The 25,383-nt window shown below is 38.4% G+C and overlaps 1 protein-coding gene across 9 annotated transcripts in view; it reads left to right on the plus strand.

Moving 5' to 3' along the window:
• LOC114643144 (butyrophilin subfamily 1 member A1-like) overlaps positions 1 to 25,383 on the plus strand; it is a 186,586-nt gene that overhangs the window by 58,175 nt on the left and 103,028 nt on the right. The window contains exon 1 of one of the 9 annotated variants that reach the window (XM_051922313.1): positions 5,034 to 5,183. The exons of 5 other annotated variants lie outside the window; for them this stretch is intronic. Coding sequence is in view for 1 of the 4 variants with exons in the window: in XM_051922307.1 (XP_051778267.1) it covers positions 5,504 to 5,537 (34 nt within the window). In the remaining 3 variants the exon portion in view is untranslated. Of the gene's footprint in view, positions 1 to 5,033; positions 5,184 to 5,262; positions 5,538 to 25,383 lie in introns of those variants that run through there. 3 more of the 9 variants (XM_051922307.1, XM_051922308.1, XM_051922310.1) reach the window with 3 other exon arrangements.

Raw genomic sequence — 25,383 nt, forward strand, 5'->3', positions numbered from 1 at the left:
TTTGTTTTTTCTGTCCACCCTGGCCATCGGACCTTACTCCTTTCTATGTTAATTAATGTTGTCTTATTTTAATTTCTTATTTTGTCTTTTATTTTTCTTCTCTTCATTATGTAAAGCACTTTGAGCTACTTTTTGTATGAAAATGTGCTATATAAATAAATGTTGTTGTTGTTGTTGTTGTAATGGTAAAGATGTTTGTGGGTTTGATATATACAATACCATATCATCTGTGTATAGTAATATTTTCTGTTCAAGTCCTTCTTTAATAATCCACTTTATTTCTAATGTATTATGAAAAAGAATGGCTAATGGTGATAAACGACACCTTTGTTGAGTACCACATTCTAGACTGAAGTAGTTTCAGTTCATGACATTAATACAGACAGGCTTCTGGACTGGTCTAAAGTAATTTTATCCATACACATATGTTTGGGCCAAACCCAAATTTGTGCAATGTGGTAAATATCTGTAGGTAGTTCCATTCGACTCTGTCAAGCGCTTTTTCAGTGCCCAGAGATAATAAGGTCACTGCTGTGTTAGATTTTATGTGTAAATATATTACATTAAACAGAACCCAAAGGTTTGATGCAAAGTGTCTGCCTGTAATAAATCTGATTTGGTTTTGTGATATTACAGACGGAAACACTTTCACAATTCTTCTAGCCAAAACTTTGGAGAGTATTATTCAGAAGTAAAATGGCTGTGTATGACACACATTACAGTAAGTTCTTATTTTTCTTTGTAAAAATGGTAATTAAGGCTTGAAGAAAAATTTGATATAGAATTTTGTTGTCTCTAGCTTCTATAAATGTTGCTAATAATAGTGGAATTAAGTCAGTTGAAATTTCTTTTGTAAATTCCACTGGTAGCCATCAGGGCCTGCTGGTTTCCCACTTTAGAGTGAATTTAAAGTATTCTCCAAGAGTATCAGAGGTTTCTCCAGTAACCCTGCACTAAGAGTATCCAGCTGTGGTATTTATTTTATATAGAAAACTTCTTACATTGTGTCTTTTCTCCTAGTATTCCTGCAGAAACCTCTGAGGATCTGTTAGTCTGAAAAATAATACACTTTTTTGGCAATGATAGATAGATAGATAGATAGATAGATAGATAGATAGATAGATAGATAGATAGATAGATAGATAGATAGATAGATAGATAGATAGATAGATAGATAGATAGATAGATAGGCACTATACAATTGCCTTTCCATCTGTTAACGACAGTGGATTAAAATGCCATTTTGAAAAGAAATTAGAGTGATTGCTCTGTTGGGATTAGGTGATGTGTGAAAGGGAGTGGTATTGTTGGAGGTTGGATGGGTATGGAGGAGCTAATGGTGATGTAAAAAATTGATCTGATAGAATTTGGGTATTTGGAAACAATGTCTACAAAGTGGTGTTATTGATGTTTTATAGGCAATTTCCATACCTGCATTTCCCGCGGGTCTAGCGGACCTATACATCTCCAATGTAAAAAACAATTTGTCCCTTAACATGACTTTCAAAGAAAATGAACCAAATACATTGAATTTCGGGTGAAAAAATATTTTTTTTTTAGTAAACATTAAAATTGTGTCTCATAGACCCGAACACCACATAAGGGTTAATACTATCTAGGAATACACCAAAAATCTCTGTTAAGGGATTAAGAGTGTTTGTAAGATCCTCACAGGTGGCGCAGTGGTAGTGCTGCTGCTTTGCAGTAAGGAGATTGTGGGTTCGCTTCCCAGGTCCTCCCTGTGTGGAGAGCGCTTTGAGTAGTGAGAAAAGCGCTATATAAATGTAAAGAATTATTATTAAGACCGAGGCTGCATGTCTGAGAAGTGTGTAAAGAGTTTTTCGTCTAAAATGATACCAATTTAATGCATTCTCAGAACATAAGGCCTAGTGGTTCTGGAACTTGATGGCAGTGCTTGCAGACTGCATCTTGCACTGGACACATTTTGGACAAATTTAAACAAGATACATGTAATTAATGAAATACCTTTTCTTGAATTATGGAATACTTGCCACATATAGAACTAAAAAGTCTATTCTATGGATGGCTGAGTTGCACTCATTTTCTCAGATGCCAGTTGAAAGGTCCGCTCTCCAGCATTCCCTGTAGGATATTTGAAAGGTAAATACTTTGAAATATTTTATATAATGTTGAAGTGCTCTCTTCATCAAGACTAACCAGTATGCCCTTTGGGATTAACATGGGTGTCAGATGTGGAAAGTAGGGTTAGGTTTCTTTTAAGAAAGTTTCTAGGAAAAAAAAAGTGTATAACCAAAAGTTAAATTTGGAGCGTAATTGTTCATAATATGCAAACACATTGCCTATATTAATATCTCTTAAGTGTTTTAATTGCGTGTTCATATTAGTTAAATGCTAAGTAGGTTTGGGAAGGTGGAAAAAGAAGGTGGTGGCATGGTGGCACATCAGTAGTGCTGCTGCCTCGCAGTTTTTTTCTTTATTGTAAAGGAGTGGTGGTTGGTTGACAGCTACTTTTCTCTTGGGTTTTAATTATTTTCTCCTTTTTAAATTATGGTGTACTCTGTGCAGGACAGTTGAAATAAAATGCAGAGACTGAACTAAACTTGAATCATTGCTTTTAGGCCGTGGATATGTGCGATTTGTAGGAATTGTTGTCAAGAATTTACTCTTACTGCACAATACAATCGCCGGTCATATACAGTATGTGCTGAAACTGTAGTAGCATGTTTGGTCCGATTCACATGCCACAATGTGGGTGCTCAAGCTATAGGTGCAGATGGCCCAGACGGACAGTTTTACCCAGTTGACAACTTACAGTAAAGCTTTACCCAATTAACAAAAAGCTACATGACCACAGACTTGTCAAAAATCAACAAAGAAAAAAGCCATGTTGCTGACTGTAACTGCACTGTGCTCTGAATCTACAAAGTACAGAAAAAGGCGTAACTGGGCACACAGAAGATTGGGGAGGTGCAAACAGTCTGTCAATTTTAGAGAGAGAATTGGAGATACGTAGTCCATATAATTTACCTTTGTGTGTGTTTATTTCTGGTTCTTCCTGTAAACGTTTTCTAAGACACTTCTGTCATTCATTATTTAGTTTTATGTGTGTTACTATATTGCATTTTTAAATCAAAATGGTGAGCTGGACAATGGAATTACCCAATGGTCAATGTCCAACCACTACATCACAACATAAGTTAAATGCAATACCAATCATTTCTCAACTGCTGTTATCATTAATCCCTTCGAAGACAAATTCAGTGTCATCTGGCCGACCTGTTGATGTAATTGTCTTAGCGTGCATGTGGTTGTTAAATTATATTATTGCCACGTGCCTACTCGCTGCGGCCGCTGCACAGTGAATTACTGGACATCAGAAAATCGATTAGTGAGACTGCTTACACTACAAGGCAGTTGACTGAAATTTCTGACAAGATAGAAATTCTTCCAGTCAGCCCTATGGTAAGATGTCATCAGGCACCAGGGCCCCTCTCATTCTTTACGTAAAACAACGGCCAAAGATGCTGAAATTCAGGCTATCTTAGAAAAACAGTTGGCTACTGCAAATCGAGCTTAAAATTGTACCAGAATTAATGTACAGTATGTCAGGCTTTAAACTTTACAACGTGAGTTTTGGGTTCGGGGCAATTAAAATTTTGAATATTTTATTGTGTTTACACTGAACTTGAGTGTATTTAACTGAACGTAGTTTTGGTATTCAATTAGATTTGCGTTTTTTTTATATACTACTCAAAAAAATTAAGGGAATGCTTTTCAATCAGAGTATAGCATCAAGTCAATTAAACTTCTGGGCTATTGATCTGGTCAGTTAACTAGCAGAGGGGGTTGTTAATCAGTTTCAGCTACTTTGGTTTTAATGAAATTAACAACAGGTGCACTAGAGGGGTAACAATGAGACAACCCTCAAAACAGGAATGGTTTAACAGGTGGAGGCCACTGACATTTTTCCCTCCTCATTTGTTTTTTCACTCGTTTTGCATTTGGCTATGGTCAGTGTCACTACTTGTAGCATGAGGCGATACTTGGACCCTACAGAGGTGGCACAGGTAGTCCAACTTCTCCAGGATGGCACATCAACATGTGCCATTGCCAGAAGGTTTGCTGTGTCTCCCAGCACAGTCTCGGGGGCATGAAGGAGATTCCAGGAGACAGGCAGTTACTCTAGGAGAGCTGGACCGGGCTGTAAAAGGTCTTTAACCCATCAGCAGGACCGGTATCTGCTCCTTTGGGCAAGGAGCAACAGGATGAGCACTGCCAGAGCCTACAAAATGACCTCCAGCAGGCCACTGGTGTGAATGTCTCTGACCAAACAATCAGAAAGACTTCATGAAGGTGGTCTGAGGGCCTGACCTCCTCTAGTGAGCCCTAAGCTCACTGCCCAGAACTGTGGAGCTCGATTGACATTTGCCATAGAATACCAGAATTGGCAGGTCCACCACTGGCGCCCTGTGCTTTTCACAGATGAGAGCAGGATCACCCTGAGCACATGTGACAAACGTGAAAGGGTCTGGAGAGGCTGTGGAGAATCTTATGCTGCCTGTAACATCGTTCAGCATGACTGGTTTGGTGGTGGGTAAATCTACTTCTGAGCATATGTTTAAGCAATGTACATTTCGTAGGAAAGAAAATAAATTTTTCAGTAGATCGGTATAGTGGGCTGCAGTTACACTCTGATGGGGATATGGGAGGAAAACGAAGGGGTGTGTGTGAGAAACGACAATGAGAGAGAGAGAGAGAGACAGACATGGTGGGGGGCAGGGGGCGGAAGTTCAGAACTTGAGAGGCGCTGGCATTCTGGTGGGATGTCAGACAGCTCCGACTTACAATTTACAACTGCACTGCTAACTTTCCTTACCTCACCGGAGATTACGACTTTGCTATAAATGACACGGGCTGAACGGTGGCTGCAGGAAGGAGACCAGGGTTCGTGTCCTGAATTCTCACAGCGTGCACTTTACATGCCCTCCCCGCGCGTGCCAAATTACCAACAGGTGCTGTTTTCCTTCCTCAGTCCAAAACCACTTAAGTTTAGTGGACGGGCGACATTAAAGTGGCCATGATGTGTGTGTGGTGTGCTCTGCTTCCGGCGTTCTGTCCCGTGACTGTCCCTGCCTTGCCCCCTATACATGATGAGCTAGGCTTTAGTCACACTGCTCAGGATTAGCGGAATTTAGAAAATGGTATGATATGGTATAAGTAACTCCGATTAGGCAATTCCGCTTCTTTTCGCTTCATCTTTTCCGCAGCTTGTGCTCTTGCGCGGAATCATTTACAATAACGAAAGTGAAAGAAAAAAGAAGCTGGGGTGAGCCGGGCTGGCGCAGGGAGTGTCGCGCCTTTTGTTTCTGACAACACTGGGATCCTTGAACTGGAATAATTAAAAATACTCACGTAGAGGCGGCGATTCGAATGGACCGAGGCCAGCGTTCAATCTGATGTAGGATTTCCATGTGGAGAGGAGCGACCGTTGCGAAAAGGTCAGTATGTCCCGATCGAATAAATGCAGCCCTTTTACCATCGTACATTACGTAAACGTTTGTGCATATGCTTGTAATTTATTCGTGTTTACTGAGAATTACCATATTGTTACGCGTGTGTATGTATAGTCGATTCATGTTATGTTGTTCACGGCCTCCAGATTCTAGTGAAAGAAATGGGCGGTGGCGCCTGTCACGTTCCCAACCATTTTCTTAAGCTCCTGCGCTTCGGAGATGGCCTGTGTGCTTTCTGTCGATTTGCGTCAGTCACGGCAGACACAGCGATTAAGAAAGGTCATGATCACTAGAGGAGTAAAAGCCGAGCATTTCCACAGAAGGGCGCGTAGGGATTTGTTGTAGTTCATTTCTCTTGCAGCCTTTATGTTCAGGGATCACGTACAGCTGGGAGTAACGTAGCTCTAGGCGCCATGCTTGCAGCAGCCGCCCATAATCACCCACTCACGGGGATAAGTGTAGAGGGGCCAGATAAACTAACACATGAAGTATGTCTTTGTAATGTTGGAAAAAAACAAGGAACACGTAGAAAAGGGCTGGTCGGGAGCATACACGGTCCACGCAGATGGTCTGATTTGAACCCCTGGAAGTTCGAGGAAGCGTATTAGTTACCATTGAGTCCACTGCATGACACGCAGACCGGCATCGCCTATAGTGGAGAATTTTCGAGGTGCTGTTTAACCAAATGTGAATTCCCTTACCAACTAGGCTTCATTTTAAATTGTCAAAGACGCCCATTACTGAGGGCCCAGATACCGGTATCACCGAAACTGAAATAACTGGGTTTAGTAAACAGATGGGGAATCTGCTGCAGAAATTATAAGAGTATGAGAAAGTGGGCATCTTCAAACAGAAAACCAGATAGATGTAACGATGCTTAAAGTTAAGTTTATGAAAGCAACACTTTGGCACTTCACACTTAATCAAATACTCTTTTGATTAATTGAGGATTAAAAAGACTTTTAAAAACACATTTACTTTAAAAGTTAACAGGTGTTGTACCTTATTTTGTACTGGGCACTCTTTCGAGGAACAAAAATGTAGCCATTCTGGTTAATCACAAAATATTTGAGTACTGTATTTTCTTGTGTTTATATTGCGTTATCAATTTGTTATTCATGCGGTGGGCTGGCGCCCTGTGTTGGCTGGGAATGGCTCCAGCAGACCCCCATCACCCTGTAGATAGGATATAGCGGGTTGGATAATGGATGGATGGAATTTGTTATTCACTGAATGCAGTTGTGCTATTAAGGCTGATTCACTGTTTCTTTTTACCTGTTATTTCTTTGTAAACCAACCACTGACCACATTGTGGCTCATGTTTTACTTCAGTTCATTTTATATACTGTACTCCCTGTGTGTGTGTGTGTGTGTGTGTGTGTATATATATATATATATATGTTTGCTAAATACTTTTTATGATGTGCAAAATAACTTCTTTTCCATCATTCTGAAAAACTAAAGCTGTTGTAGTAATCTGCTTGCAGTGGTGCGTAAATAAGCAAAAATACATAAAGTTAGTAGTGTGAGTCTAAACAGCAGCCAAATACTGAAATATGGAGGTAGGAGGGTACATTAAAAAATTATTTGTTTGAAGAGCATAATTCAGTTACATTTACACAAAAAAGTATTTACCCCCTTGGAATTTGTCACATTTTTATTTTTAGATGTTAATTCACAATGGATTTATTTTAACATTTTTGAAATTAATCAACAGAAAGAGAAGCTTTAGTGTCAAAGTTAAAACAGATCTCTGCAAAGTTGTCTAAATTAATTACACATATATAACAGTTAATGAAGAAAACTAAATTTAGTCATCTGTAATGCAATATTGTATAATAATAAAATGTGAACACTTCCAAGGGGTAAATCCTTTTTTATGTAAGCATTGTATATTTAAAAATTCCAGAGAAAAGAATTGAGAAAATCAAAATTAATTTATTATTATCCTAACAATAGACAATCCGTTTACTCCACCCACAGTGGAAGGAATTACAATGACAACTTTTTTTGAGTTACTCTGACTTATTTTAATTGTTAAGTGTAAAAATTATTTTGTTAAACAAAATTACTGAATGTTAATTGAATAAAGTTTAAATATGTAGATTGCATACTCTCACATTACGTGAACATTTCTTATCAATGAATTAAACACAAAACACAAACCTTTGTTTTTATAATTTTGCATTTTAATAAAACTGGCAAGGCATCTGATCATTTGGGGCCTCGTACAAATGGTGTGTAAGCACAAAAATGTTGCGTACACCTGTTTCCTCGCACACTTCGAGATGCATAAAAACTAAACTTGGCATAAAGCCACACACTTTCACGATAGCCCCCAAAACACCTTGCATTTGCAGTTTTCTGCTTGGTTTTACAAACTGTTGGCACCCAACATCAAAGCAGTGTTACTGTTTCTGTGGTCGTTTCCCTTTCTTTGGCATATTTGCATCTATGACAATGGCGTTATCAAATACACCAAAATTAATAGCATATCATTTACAAATTTAAATCACTTGATTGTAATCATTCTTTAACAATATAATGGTGCATGGAATGGCCAGACTATTCCAACTGCTATAGCTGCTTTAGTGTTGTTAGAAGACATCGCAAATGGAAGAATTAGAATAGAACGCATTTTCATAGATGATATGAAGTTGATTTCGATTTCCAAGAGCTATCCTGTTGGAGCAGTGTGCTGATCTGGTGCCAGCTTTACAAAGGCAGACTGAGGAATTTTGCACTACCTGCTCCTTTGCAAGTTCTTTCCACCCTCAGGTTTTTAGCCACAGGAGCTTTTCAATGTGAACTTGCTGACTCGCCAGGTATTTCACAAACATCACTGAGTTGTGCCATGCCAGCTGTATAGGATGGTATTATTCGCTTGTCACCCAGATAGATAAGATTTCTTTACACTGTGGTTGAACTGGCAAATATGAAAGCACAATTTGCAGCAATGTCCGGTTTTCCAAATGTAAACGATATGCAATTAATTTCAGTGTATTTGATAAAACCTGTGTTATGGATGCAAATCTAAAAAAGAAAGGAACATCACACAGAAACATCACTGCTTTGACGCTGGGTGCTGCCTGTTTGCAAATTCGAGCAGAAACTTGCATACACATGGTGTAAGCCTGCCGTTAAAATTGTGCATGGCTTTACTCAAAGTTTTTATACATCTCGAAGTGAGCATGGAAACATTTTTGTGTGTATGCACCATTTATGCATGAGGCCCAGGAATGTTCTCAAATCATTTATCCAAACTAGTGATGTCACTTCAGTACACACAAACACAGCAAGCAGCAGTGACATTAGCAGTCGTCCTGCATTAATTTCCTTCTACAGATTAAAAAGAACAGATAGACTCCTTCACCAAACAGGTTCATTCTTGAGAAAAGACAAAAGAAAATTGAGCACAAGGCCGGGGTCCTCATGTATAATGCTGTGTGTAGAATACACAGTAAAAAGTGGCATATAGACAAAAACAGAAATGTGTGTACACACAAAAAAATTAATATGCATAAAAATTATGCATAAGCAAAATACCACACACTTCCTCTTTATAAATCCCAATCAACATAAATTATAACATACATGCACATGCCTACAGCCCCACCCTGACTCCTCACAGAATTTTGCATATTTGAATATACAAATCAATATAAATAGCTATGTTGAATAACTAAGGGAGCAGTGAAGGCAGAAGGTAACTGACATAAATCTGTTTTTTTTTTTTACCAAAAATAACTTTTAATACTAATGAATATTAACACTAGAATTCCTGAAGCCTATGAAAAGACTCGTAATCCCGGCCCACCTTAAATCCCTTTGCACCTCTCCATTCAGCGTCTTTTGTTTTGTAATTGTGTCCATTAGCACAAGCAGCAAGCAACCTGCTATCCCATCCCCCCCACCAACGCAGGAAGGGCAAAAAACTCTCGCAGCTCAAGCAACAATAAGAGCTCAAAATGTTTATTTTGAGATGCGGGGAGGCTTGAACCAGTGACCCTTTGAATAGGAGTCAGCAGTTCTTACCGCTGTACCACCAAAGCAGTCATGACACTGAAGTGCACTAACCCGATTTCTTTTTCTTCGGTTATATTCTTGAATAAAAGCACACTTGTTTTGTTATACTTGTACCTTTTGTGAAAGTGCTTATTTGATATTTGGACTTCAGTCTACACTCCATGTCAAAATTTTGTCGTTAGTACTACAACATGAAAAAAGTTTGTCGTTTAGGTATGTGTTCAACATTTCTTGCATTTCCTGTCATCATACACTTACATAGATCTTTGTAGACATGGAAAACACATTAAATGCATGTGTTCCAAATAACAATATATTATTTACTCTATACAGCTCCAGGTACCTCACTCCCAGATAAACAAGGCTTGAGCTGGAAGAGCTGGTGGGGAGATGGGATAGCAGGCTGCTTGTTGCTTGTGCTAATCAACACATTTACAAAACAAAAGACACTGGAGAGGTGTGAAGGGATTTAAGGTGGGCCGGGATTACAAGTTTTATGTAGGCTTCAGGAATTCTAGTGTTAAGTAACACTAATATTTTTATATTACATGATTTTATGTGATAGAAATTGTTTATATATTTTTGGCTTATGCGTCGTCTGCAAGTTCCTACAATCTTTCTGCAAACTCCAAAAATATTTCTATTTAATTGTTCATGGCCAACTTGTGAATAATAGAAACCATGAATGTTAAATTCACGAATCTTAAGGGGCAACTATATATTATATAAATGTCTACCATCCAGAAACAGTAAAAGCTACTAACATTGCCCCCAGCCATTCTCTTTCTACCAGGGACACAGCGTGCACCACTAAATCGCATTTTTATCCTGGTTTATCTCAGCATTGAGCAATGATATGATATGATTAGTAATGATATACAGTGCATCCGGAAAGTATTCACAGCGCATCACTTTTTCCACATTTTGTTATGTTACAGCCTTATTCCAAAATGGATTAAATTCATTTTTTTCCTCAGAATTCTACACACAACACCCCATAATGACAACGTGAAGAAAGTTTACTTGAGGTTTTTGCAAATTTATTAAAAATAAAAAAACTGAGAAATCACATGTACATAAGTATTCACAGTCTTTGCTCAATACTTTGTCGATGCACCTTTGGCAGCAATTACAGCCTCAAGTCTTTGAATATGATGCCACAAGCTTGGCACACCTATCCTTGGCCAGTTTCGCCCATTTCTCTTTGCAGCACCTCTGAAGATCCATCAGGTTGGGTGGGAAGTGTCGGTGCACAGCCATTTTAAGATCTCTCCAGAGATGTTCAATCGGATTCAAGTCTGGGCTCTGGTTGGGCCACTCAAGGACATTCACAGAGTTGTCCTGAAGCCACTCCTTTGATATCTTGGCTGTGTGCTTAGGGTCGTTGTCCTGCTGAAAGATGAACCGTCGCCCCAGTCTGAGGTCAAGAGCGCTCTGGAGCAGGTTTTCATCCAGGATGTCTCTGTACATTGCTGCAGTCATCTTTCCCTTTTTCCTGAATAGTCTCCCAGTTCCTGCCACTGAAAAACATCCCCACAACATGATGCTGCCACCACCATGCTTCACTGTAGGGATGGTATTGGCCTGGTGATGAGCGGTGCCTGGTTTCCTCCAAACGTGACGCCTGGCATTCACACCAAAGAGATCAATCTTTGTCTCATCAGACCAGAGAATTTTCTTTCTCATGGTCTGAGAGTCCTTCAGGTGCCTTTTGGCAAACTCCAGGCGGGCTGCCATGTGCATTTTACTAAGGAGTGTCTTCCGTCTGGCCACTCTACCATACAGGCCTGATTGGTGGATTGCTGCAGAGATGGTTGTCCTTCTGGAAGGTTCTCCTCTCTCCACAGTGGACCTCTGGAGCTCTGATGGAGTGACCATCGGGTTCTTGGTCACCTCCCTGACTAAGGCCCTTCTCCCCCGATCGCTCAGTTTAGATGGCCGGCCAGCTCTAGGAAGAGTCCTGGTGGTTTCGAACTTCTTCCACTTTACAGATGATGGAGGCCACTGTGCTCATTGGGACCTTCAAAGCAGCAGAAATTTTTCTGTAACCTTCCCCAGATTTGTGCCTCGAGACAATCCTGTCTCGGAGGTCCACAGACCATTCCTTTGACTTCATACTTGGTTTGTGCTCTGACATGAACCGTCAAATGTGGGACCTTATATAGACAGGTGTGTGCCTTTTCAAATCATGTCCAGTCAACTGAATTTACCACAGGTGGATTCCAATTAAGGTGCAGAAACATCTCAAGGATGATCAGGGGAAACAGGATGCAAATGAGCTCAATTTTGAGCTCCATTGCAAAGGCTGTGAATACTTATGTACATGTGCTTTCTCAGTATTTTTATTTTTAATAAATTTGCAAAAATCTCAAGTAAACTTTTTTCACGTCGTCATTATGGGGTGTTGTGTGTAGAATTCTGAGGAAAAAATTAATTTAATCCATTTTGGAATAAGGCTCTAACATAACAAAATGTGTAAAAAGTGATGCGCTGTGAATACTTTCTGGATGCACTGTACATGTGTACGATAGCGTTGTTTTTTAAAAATGTAAGGTTTGGCTTTGATAAAAAATGCACTGTCATTAGTTTGTTTAAGCTCTAATGTCGTATTTAAACAGTGCAATAAAATTTCTACCTGCATGTTTAACCAACATGGAGCAGGCTGCCACTGTCCTTGTGTAGCCGTCTGAATCCCACTCCATTAGTTGTGTACTATTTCCATCCATTCATTTTCTAAACCCACTTATAATATAAAATCACAGAATAATAGATAATAGAGCAAAACAGTTGAGTTTCCTTAGAGGTTTACAAAATTGATGCTAAACTTTGTTTCAAATACGATTCCATAACCACAAAACTCACTAAAAAGGCTGTGTTAGAGTTTCAAAAGTTTTTTGGGAGGTGTAAAGGGTCTAAGTGGAAAAAAAAAAAGAGAGAAAAACTTGGAAATTCAACATAACTAAGCCCACAATGAGATAAAAAGACATACTCTTAGTCAAAATCTGTACCTGCAGTTCCACTTTGGCAGATACAAAACTTTGTGCACCCCGATCACCGTGTCCTCCATTCAATTCCAGGCTGCTTCTGCTGCCTGTTGGGAACTGTATGCCTGCACTGGTTTTTGCATTATTCCTGTTCATTATAACATCTCTCCTTGATATGGCATATAGCTTACGTTTTAAGTTGGTCCACCGATAACACACATACAAAAGTTCATGAGAATTGGTTCAGCTATTTTGGCTGAAACATACATGCAATCAGCTTAGTTTTTTTATAGTTATGGAAACTTGTGTCACATATTGTTATGGTATGGTGATATGGAGTTTAAAGAAGGGAGAGAGGTGGGGAGGTACTTAAGGAGGGTTCAATATGTGTTAAAAATTATGTTATTAGATGTAGTCAAAGAAGAAAAGAATTTTAGTCAAAATCTTTACAAATTGTTACTAAACCAGGATTTGCCCACAAAGTAATTGGACACTTAATAATTCTTTACATTTATATAGCGCTTTTCTCACTACTCACTTAGGGTAGCTATCATAGGAAGTGTGAAAGTTAGATGATAGTTGACTTCATAATATTGTGCTTCAGAATCCAGGGTTCTTATAATTATTTTTCTTCATATTGTTCTTCATAGTTATTTGCTTTAAATCACTTCTCAAGTGGAAATTAAAAAAAAAAAATAGCTGACTTTCTTGTTCTTTTTGTCATTTTATAGACATGATGCAGTGGCTGAAGTGTGAAGCACTGGTTCTCTTGACATTCCTGTATTTCTCGCCTTGTCAGTTACAAGGTGAGGATGATCCCACTGGTGTTTTTCTTCAATGAAGTTCTGCTGGGGTATAGATCAGTGCAGTTCCCACATGCCTTCATTTTTCATTTTGCAGGCTACAGCACACATGCTGTGGATAAGATCCTGGCATATAACGTTCCTTACCTTTAATATTTTTGTTCATTCTTGAAAATGCTGCTTACTATGTCAGAAACCAGACTCTTCTCATGTGGAAATCTATTTTTACTCGTATTGGGCCAGTTTACATTTGCCAACCAAGTTATCCTGAACATATTTGGGATATGGGTAAAAAAATTAAGTTCATTAAGAAAACGTACACTGACAGCCAGCAAACTGCACACAGAATGTACCTTTTCATATATTATCTATAAGTTGGACATGTGCACATGCTGAGGATAAGATTGTGGCATATTTAGTTTTTATTTGTTAATTGTTAAGAAACCATATACAGACAGAAGGGACAGCTGGCAAACTCTACACAGAACGTACCTGACTTTGGTCCTGAGCCCAGTGTTACACTGGAGCTGTGAGGGGGCATCACTAGCCAGGGCACCACCATAACGCTTAGCACATAACCTTCAAGGATTAAACTACTCGGCCATCTGAGGCCTTACAAACCCGTGGTCTGATGTTTTTATTTCAAGTGACCACTAATGAACCTATGGCTAAAAATGTCTGAATTCTGTTTGAGTTATCTATAGAAGAGACAAGAAGCTGCATTCATATGTGTATACTGAAGGATTGTTATGCTTAATTGTGTGATTTAAAGTTATATTCAAGATATTTTGTTATTTGCATAAAAACTATCTATACAGTTGAGTTATTTCAACAGAAAATGTAATTGTTAATGATGTTAGTATTAAGTAGTAAAGTATGGGATTGTAGAAAGAATTTTATAATAAGTTGCTTGTTTCCATTGTCCTGTTGCAGAGCGTTAGACATACTTATGAAGTCTTTACTTTTGGGGTCCCTGTTAGATTTTAGTAAATTTCAGCTTTAAAAACACTGACTGCATGTGTTTCTGATTCAGGTGTTAACATTTCTGAAATCTAATCTTTTAATTACTTGTAATTTTATTGTATTTTTCAGTTGTCATCCTAAACATTTAGGTTCAGTAGTCTTCATTTCTTAAATCATGTTTTCCTGACACTCGCCTAATGACTAAAACTTGTTTTCCTTTTTTTCAGGTTCATTTGAAATCAGTGTACCTGATGAGCCTGTTGTTGGTGTTGTTAAGGGTTCTGTTGTTTTGCCATGCCAGGTTATTCCAGTCGTGAATACAAAAGACTTAGAGATCGCATGGTTAAGAGACAGAGAAAATATATACAATGTAAAAAATGATCAAGTAACGATAGATGAGAAATTCAAAGGTCGTGTGGAAATTTTCAAGGAGGAGGTGAATAAAGGAAACGTGTCTTTGAAGATACAGGACGTAGTGGTCTCTGACTGGGGCGTGTATACCTGTAACGTGTTGACGTCAGACTATTTCAGAGAGGGATTGATTACCTTAAATGTTATAGGTAAGTTGAACAAGTAGAATTTTAAGAGATGAAGCCCTATCCTGATCGGTCCACCTGTCTATTTTTCTGCTAGAGGGAGGAATAGTCAGCAAGAAAGAGCCTAAAATAACTGCGCCAGACCAAATGTTTCAGTGCATGGGATTGCAGTTAAATGTCTAAGGTGGCTGAGAAACATTTCTGTTTTCATCCTTCCACCAGTTTCTTTAGCTGGCCTGTGATTTCATTTTACCTACTGAAATCAGTAATGTACAGTTTGTTATGGGCTTTGAAAATCAGTCAGTCCCAGCTTTCTCTGATTTTACCTTAATGCCATTTTTATCTTTTAAAGTGCCTATGTTTTGCAGAACAATTGTTTTTGCACAGCCTGTTTCTGTTCTTTTCTTTAGGTGTCGGAGGTGAGCCCAGTCTGTCTATAGAGAGCCCACCAGGACCTGAGATTGTTGTGAAATGTGAATCACAAGGATGGTTCCCCAAGCCAGCAGTAGTGTGGAAAAATGGGATAAACAAGGAACTAACAACACGTGCTACCAGTAATGTGACGGAGAGCTCAGAGTCCTTATTTGATGTGAACAGTGTCATCTCGGTGACTAAGAAGGACAGAGGCATTATCTGTGTGATTGAGCATGGGCAGAAGACCTTAGAGTCGCACATTCAAATTGGTGGTTAGTAATCTGGCAAGGTTTAGCTATTAAATGTCACTTCTATGTTCCTTTTTAATTTTATTTCAGTGTAACTTGCATCTGCTGTTATTAAACGAAGTGACATTTCTGACACTAAAGTCTGTACCTGATAAAGAAACACTCATTGACTTTAATAGCCATCCTTTTGTTGTCTTAAGACCTACTTTTCAGCATTTTTTTTCTTTATTTCACCTTATACAATTTCTTGTATTAGGAATTTGTTAGTTTTCACTTACCCCTTGGGGGTAGAGCACAGGGTCAGCCATAGTACAGCACCCCTGGAACAATTGAAGGTCAAGGGCCTTGCTTAAGGGCCCAGCAGAGTAGGATCTCTTTTGGAAGTGATGGGGATCGAACCAGCAACCGTCTGGATACCAGCGCAGATTCTCAGCCTCAGAGCCACCACTCCGTCCTAGTTCATGTGCACTATCTTCATTTTAGGCACATTTCAAAGTGTGAATCAGTCAAATTTGTCTTGTTATCTGTTTACATTTTTTACTACCTAACTAACATAAGTGTTGTGTTCTGAAGTAGAAAACATCTCTGCTTAGCTGCTTGTATAAAAGTGAATCTCTTACAACACTGTTCTCTCCATTTTCTGCAGAAGAATTTTTCACTTTAGTTTCTCCAGGATGGAAGCATTTTGGAGGTTTTCTCATCTTTTTGTTATTGCTTGCACTGTTCTCAGTTCCTCTAGCTGTGTATTTATACAAGAAGCAAAAAGGTATGCAGCTTTATTCTATCTCAAAATGTTTTTTTTTACCTTGCTGTTCATATATTAGTTTTCACAATAACAACCAGGAAGCACTCTTGTGATCTTAGAAGTGGTTCTGAAGTTGAATTTAGTTTGAATGAATGTCCTTTCATTTTGTTTATTTTTCTTTTGAATAGTGTACACTATAGAACTGTATGTTGTTGCAAAATTAAGCTATTTTTCTCTTATGTTCTCTCACATATTTTGTGGTATTTATTTGAAATTTATTGTTGATTTTTACATTTTTTTGTAATTTATGACTCAAGGGTATAAAGCCACCAGAAGGCAGGCAGTAGGGCATAAGTACAAAGTTTGATTGGCTGAAGAACCAAAAGTTTCAGGCTCCACCACTGGCTGATTGTGACATTAAGTTGCTTAATCTGACTGTGCCTCAGTTTTTGAAATATGCCAACAAGTCTACTATACATTTGAGATTTGCAAATGTGTTTAAATAAAGGTACCAGCTAAAACAGACAGAATATAGATAAAAAGAATAAAGAGAATATTAGAGTTTGTATGTTTTCCTCATTTATTAGTGAAAGAAAACCTTCACCAGTAGTTGGTGTAGACAGCACAGTGCTAGAAGGGCCTGTTTGGTGTCCTGGCAATAATTTTGTAAAGGGTACTAAATAAAGGGACGCGTCTGAAGGGACTGGCTGCTTTGCACTACTTGGTTTCTTCTATTGGTTGATTTACCCTCTGTTTTAATGTCAGGTTTAGTGGATTGGTTTCCATGTAGTTGTGATATTTCATGACATCTAGTAATCCCTTGTACTTTTCTAGTCTCCAAATACAGGAGTGGCAGCTGCACTATGCTCCAGTTCCACTTTCCTTTTCTCACAGTTACCCATTGTTTACAATGTCAAGCTGTTTGCTGTCTTTCCTCCACCATCTTTTACACTTCTTTCTTAAGACTAGCACATGTTTGTGTCCTGTCCATTATGCAAAAAATCAGCTACTTAGTTTTTTTACTTTAATTAAATAGTAGTCTTCTGAGTCGGTACATTTCAGTCACCTCTTACTGAACACTGGCTTGCGTTGTATTTTTCCTTGTGTTGCTATATTAAACAGCAGTAGCAGGAGGATGGATAATCTTTACTGGGTCTGGAGCTTTTAATACAGAAAAGTAAGGACTTCTTTGAAAAGTAGAAACATTTAGAGATGTTTGAAATTTTTTTAGCCCTTTACATATCTCTGGGATGCTCAAAACAAAATGTTATTTAATATAAAACTTGTACAGATAAACTAAGCTCATAAATGTTTCTGGTGTACAAAGAACAGGATCTATGTAACTGGGAAATGCTGATTTTTAAATGATGCTTGAATTACTGATTGTGCAATAAGAGGTAGACTCTGGTAGGCCACCACACATAGAACAAAGGGCGCTTTTGTTACAAAAAACACTGCAGGTGTGGTGATACTCAGAAGGAAGAACTCAAAAAGTACAAGTACAAATTTAGAAAAACAAATTTGCTGCACTGCTGGGTGTAACAAGTTGTGAACCCCTGTCTGCCAGGTGAAGTGGCTTACACAATGCAGTACTTCATGAAAGTGCTCCCTCCCACCCCACCTTTGTTTTTCTCTTTCTAGACCATGGCATCTCTTTCTTCTGCAAGTCAAATGCTTGCCAGGTTTTTCTTAACTCCACACTTTCCACTCACCATTAAGGTGGCTTTATAACTAGTCCTGGAAATATTTATGGGCCAATTTAATGGTAGCATTCCATTTCTTACAAGGACACCATACTGAAACTCCCTACAGTATCATGGAGGAGGAGAGCAGGTTTTCTGTAGACCCGAGCTTTCAGTTTCTCTGAAAAAGCTAGGTCTTCGAGCCAGCCCCCCTCCACCCAGTGGCTTCCACTAACTGAGGCACAGCATGGTTCCATATATTGCCTTTCAGGGGCATATACCCTTGTTTAGGGAGGATGTGTTACCAGTTCTGTTATTTCCTTCCTGGTCTTAGTCTCCTGTTTTCATTACAGGCCATGTATTCCTACCCTCAGATGGCATATTTAGTAAATTAAGCGATACCTCTTACATTTCTCTACAGGTATATTTAGCATGAAAAATTTGTAATACTAAATCAAAATAAACTTGTGACCATTTTAGTTTATAATTAATTATAACTAAACCTACTTGATGCTATTATAAAGACCATGAAGGATTCTCATGGTGACTCAAGTGAAAAATATGTTTTTTGGAGTTTTTAACTATGTTACTGTTTATCTTATTGTTCCTGACTTTTTTGAAGTGTAGTAGCAGAAAAAATAAAATGCAAAGTAAAGAATTAAAGAGGTGGCTAATGCTGCTGTTTTAATAAAACATCTGCTTTTCTGATCAAATGTATTATTGTTTTGATTAATTATTTTAAATGAAATATTGTCTTTGTCTTTTTTAGAAAAAATAGAATCAGAAAAACAACATCTTGAATCTGGTAAGATTAACTTTAAAACATTCAAAACAGCCGATTTAACTGGCCATAACAGAGTCATACTTTGCTTAATACTCAAGTTTTACCCATCAGAATAAATACAGATGTGTCTCTTTCAGAATTTTTACAGCTGGAGAATTAGTTATGCTATACAGTACACATTACAGAAGAATAAGTTGCAAAATTCAGTAACATTTTTACCAAAAATGCACTTTGTATGTTATTCTTGTTGCCGTTAAGTGTTGGTATAAGCTTTCAGACATCATCAAAGGATCACTGAAGGGGTCATGTTATGCTGTTTTCAAGCAAACTGTTAATTTTATTATTTACATTGCCTTTAGCATTAAAAAAGTGAAAAACTGCAGCTTCTTCATCAATGTTTCACAATCAGTAGGCAGTAGAAATGTTCACACTACCTTTATTTGAAGGGCCAGAATTTGGGGAATTCAGAGAGAGAATTGCTTAATAAATGGCTGTCATTTTGATTTATAAACAAGTGATCCAATAGGTGACAAGTGAAGGAAGGCAGTCTAGTATTGTCATTTAGGTTGAACTGTTCGGTAAGCAACACAAAATAGAAAGTGGAATGGAGTGTAGTTTTTAAAACAATTTGCCTCATGTGGCTCTGAAACATGGGCTGAGCTTAAAGACAACCTGAGAGTGCTTCTGATTCTGGATCTGTGTAAGCAAAATGTTAGATAAAATCTAACAGTTGACAAGTTTCCATTGCCAGCACCAGAAACATCTTTATACAGTATCTATCAGTCTTTGCATGGTTATTTCATTACAAGGTTGGTCAAACGCCAGTCCATTGTAGCACACAGTCAGACACACAGCCACATTTATTCAAAACATTGTAGTTATTAGTCAACCTACCCTGCCTATGTTTGGAATGTGGGTGGAAGCCTACAGTAACATATTTCTGCCATTCAAAACGTTTTTTGTTGCATTACTACATAAAATTGTTGTCTTATTTTGCAATCATTATTGCTTCATTTCTCAAAATATTTTTCTATTTCTCAAAGATATTGCTTGCTGCTGCTGGTAACATTGTGCATGTGTCTACTTTGATTGTATGAATAGCAACTGAGAAGAACTGAACAAATTTTATAGGTATACATTAACATAGGTTAGTATGTTTAGTGCAGATGTTTTAAAATCATCAGAGTGGTAGCGAAAAGCTAGAATTCCTGGCTTTCCTGGCTTTCATTGTCAGGGTCTGCATGGATTTTGCATGTTTTCCCCGTGAATTTATGGATTTGTATCAGTTAGTGTGCTTAACTGCAGATGATTATCTATTTTAGAAATGAGTACTGGAAATGTGTCACTAATACTTTTCAATTAAAACATTTCGTCCTCATGTGCTGGGAAGTAAATGAAATCCATCACCTTTATCCATTCCCAACCTGTGCCCCCATAGATTTGAGGTATGAACCAGATCACACTTTTTCAAAATATCAATAGCTGTTATTTGGATTGAAATTTACCAGACAAATTATGTATTTTTTTTGTTACTAATTGCGTGTAGCACACTCTTTTCTGACTGGCTTTGTGATTATTCCCTGCAAAGGACCAGCACACCGTCCACCATGTTTGCTTCTTATCTCACACCCAGTGCTGTTGTGATAATCACCGGCTCCATATGATCCTTCCCTTCAGCATATTTATTTTTTGTCACTGGGTTGCATGCTATGCATGTGTAATCCCCCTCACTAACTGTCACAAGATGACTGGAGCATGCACATGAACAATGATACCACAGCAGGAAGTATAACCAAATACTTTTATGAAATAACACAATACATTTTTATTTTTGTAGTGGTGTGAATAAACCTCCATAGAAATCAGCATATCTAGAGAAAACCAATATAAATGTAACAGAAGGTACCAACGTCACACAGGTCGTGACTTGAACCAAAGTCACTGAAGCCTTGCGACTGTTGTTTGACCACTTTGCTGCCATGCCTCTCCAATTTAATGGCAGTGCAAAAACGTTATTTTTGTAAAATGGTTCCTGAAAATGAAGCAAGTGGGAGGATGAAGCCTATTCTAGCAGTAAAGTTTTTAGCCTTTACTGCTAGAATAGGCTGCAGTCTAAAAAACTTTCTTGCTAGAATAGGCTGCAGCCTTACACGTCTTTCATTTTGTTAAAAGTAATATTTTGTATGTTTTTTTGGCTTATTTGCTAAAAACTTTGAAAAATCAAAACTTATGATAGTTGCTTATCACATTAATATTAACTGTGAGTCTGGGATTTAGGAAACAGAAAAGGATGGCTCTTTCTGGGCAGGAACTGGCAGTCCAAATTTATAATTTATAATAGTATAATATTCTGGTTGGGAGGCCTTATTGCACGGTGGATGTTGCTGCCACCTCACATTGCTAACAGCCTAAATTTGATTTTCAGTCTGGTTGCTTGTCCGTGTACTAGTTTTCATTTTCCTACTATATCTGCATGTTTCTTTGTGTAGTTCTCCAGTTCCATCACATCACAAAGAAACATATTTTAATGTAGTGAGTGTCTAGATTAGCTTGGTAAGAGTGAGTGTGCCCTGTGTTGGACAGCTGTTTTGCCAGGGTGATCCCTGGTTTAAGCCTGATGCTATCTTTATTTGCTCCAGTACCTCATAACTAGTGTTGAATCAGTACTAAAATTTCGACTTTGGTATTGATACCAGGTTTTGGACCTCAGTATTGGTACCAAAACTGTACTGAAACAAATAATGAATAACTCCCAACCTCATCGCACAATTGCATGCCTTCCAAGTGTGCTGCACAAATGTGTGTGTCACCTATTGCGCTGCATAATTACATGGCACCCTGCCAAGCTAAAACCTATGGCTTCACTTTGAATTCTCCAGTGCATTGCAGTTGAGGGTGGAGAGCCTTGTCCACTGCAAAGTGTGTAGTGTGTCAAAGGGGAATAGGTAGTTAAATCTTTGGTTATACTTCATACGTTGGGTGAAAGAGCCAGGAAGCAAAAATGATGAGCACACCAGTTTTTGGTACATGCAGAATTTTTTTCTAACTACATGGTGATACAAATGATAGATAGGTATGCAAAAATATCTTAAGTGCATCTGTTTATCATGTAGGTCACCCACTCACGGGAATGTTATACTCGTCCTCCCTTTGCAGCTTTTGTTCACCCCACCTTCTCACCCCCCAGCCCCTTAAAGCAAGTAGTAAAAAGCATAACTCTTTTTTCATCAGCAGAGTCACTTCCTCTGCTGTGCCATTGTCAGGTATGCAATACCTGGTAAGTGCAGACATTCCCTTAAGGGACTGCCCCCCCATGGAGTCTACAGTGTGCTTCTGTGCCTTTGCTACAAGTAGCTGTAGCTCCTTTGAATTCTCTGGTGCATTGAAAAGGGATGGGTGGGTTTTTGTTCCCCACGGAGTCTACAGCGCAATGGGGAATGAAAGAGTAAAGATCTGAACGTCTGTTTTTTATTGTTTACTTTTGGTGGTGAAATTACTGAAATGTTGGTAATGTACAGTTTTAAAAATTGGGTTTTTCGTTACTTTTCCAGTATTGGTACACCACACAACCCTACTCATAACTATGCAAATGTATAACTAGGTACAAGAAGCAGATGGAGGCACCAGTTATTGCCCTTAACTTCAAGATATTATTGGTAAAGAAAAATATGATTGGCATAAATACATTGCAAAAAACTATGTAAAGTTAAAATTATTTTTTAAAAGTCATTACAATCAAAATTAAAATTGCAAATAATATACAGAATATAGTAATGACATACAGAAAATAGATAGGCATACAGTATACAGTACACAGTATGGTTGTTCTAGTTTTCTTTCTTTATATTATTGGTTTGTTTACATGTTATATTTTTATATTTTGTTCTACAGAAAACGATGAGCTGCGCAAGGAAATAAGTAAGTTCATTTAATACTAATTTAAGATTTATGTAATAAATGAACAAGATACTTTTTTTTGAATCACTATAAAATAACACATTTTAAAAAGTTAAGGGACTCTGGATTATGGACTTACTCCTTAGCAGGGAGCAGTTTGCTCATCATACATCAAAATGAGCTCCCACAAGGCACAGTGATCGGCCCCATACTCTTCCCTATCTTTGCTAACAGCTTTAGAAGATCTGACAGCAGTTGTTTGCTGTCGGTTTTGCAGGTGATACAGCACTAACTGACACCTAACAATGTGGTGCATTTTGAGGAAGAGGCTAGAAGGATGCTGAGTTAGTGTCAGGAGCAGAACCTCCAGTTAAATGTGAGGAAGACAAAAGAGATGCTTTTAGGAAGAATGCTGAACTGGTGCAACCACTGGTTCTCAGTGAAGAACAAGTTGAGAGAGTTAGTAGCTTTAAATATCTGGAAACCATTTTGGATAATAGCTTTAAGTATAAAGAAAACATGCAATGCATCCACAAAAATGTCAATAGTGCAGCTATTTATTAAGAAGGCAGAGAAAAATGAATGTCTCAGCTAGCATCCCTTGGATCTGTTACACATGTCCTATTTAGAGCATAGTATCTTTCATTTATTGCCTAGTTCAGAGGACTTTCTATGACCAATAAAAACAAATTTAGAAAAATAATCCAATTGGAATCTGCGGATTGTGATCAGTAACAACTGTAACGTCAGTAGTTGTATAACAAAAAAAAAAAAAAGCAGGTAAGATTATAAAGGACCAGATACTCTGCTTGAATAGTTGGTTTTCAACTTTTACCTTCTAGGAGGCGAAATTTACTGACAGAATTTAAAACAAATAAAAGTAGAAATTGTTTTATACAGACTGTAAAAAAAAAAAAACTTTTAAATGGGACAAATTTAATTTTGTGAAAATAAATAACTATTATAGAATTCTGCTGTTTATGTACATATGTCATCAATTTTTATTTTATGTATGTATGTGTGTAGGATGGGCGCTAGTATTTTGCCGATTGGGTCAAAGCAAAGTTCCACTTGTGGACAATAGCAGTAAACTAAACTCTGCTCCACAACAACTTTGAACATACTATGGTCATCCAAGGAAATGACAGGTTGAAACATGGAAAAATTTTGGGGCGCCAACCTGGTTTAGTTGTTTAGTTAAGGATTTGAGCAAGAAAAAAAAAAAGAACATCGCTCGATGGCATCAAAAGAAATACAAAATGTGCACCTCAACAGCAAGGCTATGAAAATTAAGTGCTTCAAATGCAGTCAGGTATAAGTGGAGCTCCTTTGGTCGCTTGGGTAAGAAATGACACCTTCTTCCAGGTGGTCATGCTTTTATGGACCAGGGACCAGAAGGGCCAGAGTCAGTTGCCCTCATTTGGCTGTTCCTCTGTACTGTGGAGGAAGACAGTTAGTGACAGCACCCCCTCTTTGTCCAAGGTAGTATCACATACCTGGGAGGAACTCAGAGGGGGACCCTCTGAGATGCATGCATGACAATACATATGTGCTTATTTTGTGGAAGGCCCAAAGCTAAGTGATGTTTGGAGAGCCAGGCTGAAATGTAAATAAATCGGACAGTATGTTCTACAGGAAATAAGATCACTGTAATATTATTTTTTCATATCAAGGTCCCATGTGGGTGCTAAGATAACTAGGAGTAAAAAATTACTTACTCTCTTAACAATACTTTTACCCTGCCACCACTTTGCAGTCTTCAATCTCCTTCAGATCAACTCTTCTGCATAGGATGTAATCTACCTGTGTGCATCTTCCTCCACTCTTGTACGTAACCTTATGTTCCTCCCTCTTCTTAAAATACGTATTTACCACAGCCATGTCCATCCTTTTATCAAAATCCACTCACTATCCTCTGACCTTCTTCATTCCTCTCTTTGACACCATACCTACCCATCACCTCCTCGTCTCCACTGTTCCCTTCACTAACATGTACATTTCAATCCGCTCCAATCACCATTTTCTGTCCCTTGGGTACACTGTTCATCACTTCATCCAACTCACTCCAAAAATCTTCTTTCTCACCCATTGCACACCCAACTTGCGGTGCATATACACTAACAACATTCATCATCACACCTTCAATTTCCAGCTTCATAATCATTACTTTGCCTGACACTCTTTTCACCGCCAAAACACTCTTGACATACTGTTCCTTCAGAATAACTCCTACCACATTTCTCCTCCCATCCACACCATGATAGAACAATTTGAATTCACCTCCAATCCACCTGGCCGTATTCCCCTTCCATTTAGTCTCTTCACACACAATATATCAACCTTCCTTCTCTCCATCATATCTGCTAACTCTCTCCCCTTACCAGTCGTACTGTCAACATTCAAAGTTCCTACCCTCAGTTCCACTTTCTTTACTTTCCTCCTCTCCTCCTGCCTCCGGACATGTCTCCCCCCTCTTCTTCTCCTTCTTCGGCCAACAGTAGCCCAATTTCCGCCTGCACCCTGTTGGCTAACAGTACTGGTGGCGGTCGTTGTTAACCCGGGGCTCAACTGATCCGGTATGGAAATTTGTATTGTTGTCCGCATATTGATTTGGCAAAATTTAACACCGGATGCCCTTCCTGACGTAACCCTCCCCATTTATCCGGGCTTGGGACCGGCACAAAGAAATACACTGGTTTGTGCATCCCCTGTGGCTGGATTGTTGTTAACTAGTCATGTATAAATGCTAACTGGTTATGTGAGAAACTTTTGAAATTGCATTAGCACTGCTGAAATCTGTTAATTC

This window comes from Erpetoichthys calabaricus, chromosome 2 (assembly GCF_900747795.2).
Source record: "Erpetoichthys calabaricus chromosome 2, fErpCal1.3, whole genome shotgun sequence".
NCBI lineage: Eukaryota > Metazoa > Chordata > Cladistia > Polypteriformes > Polypteridae > Erpetoichthys > Erpetoichthys calabaricus.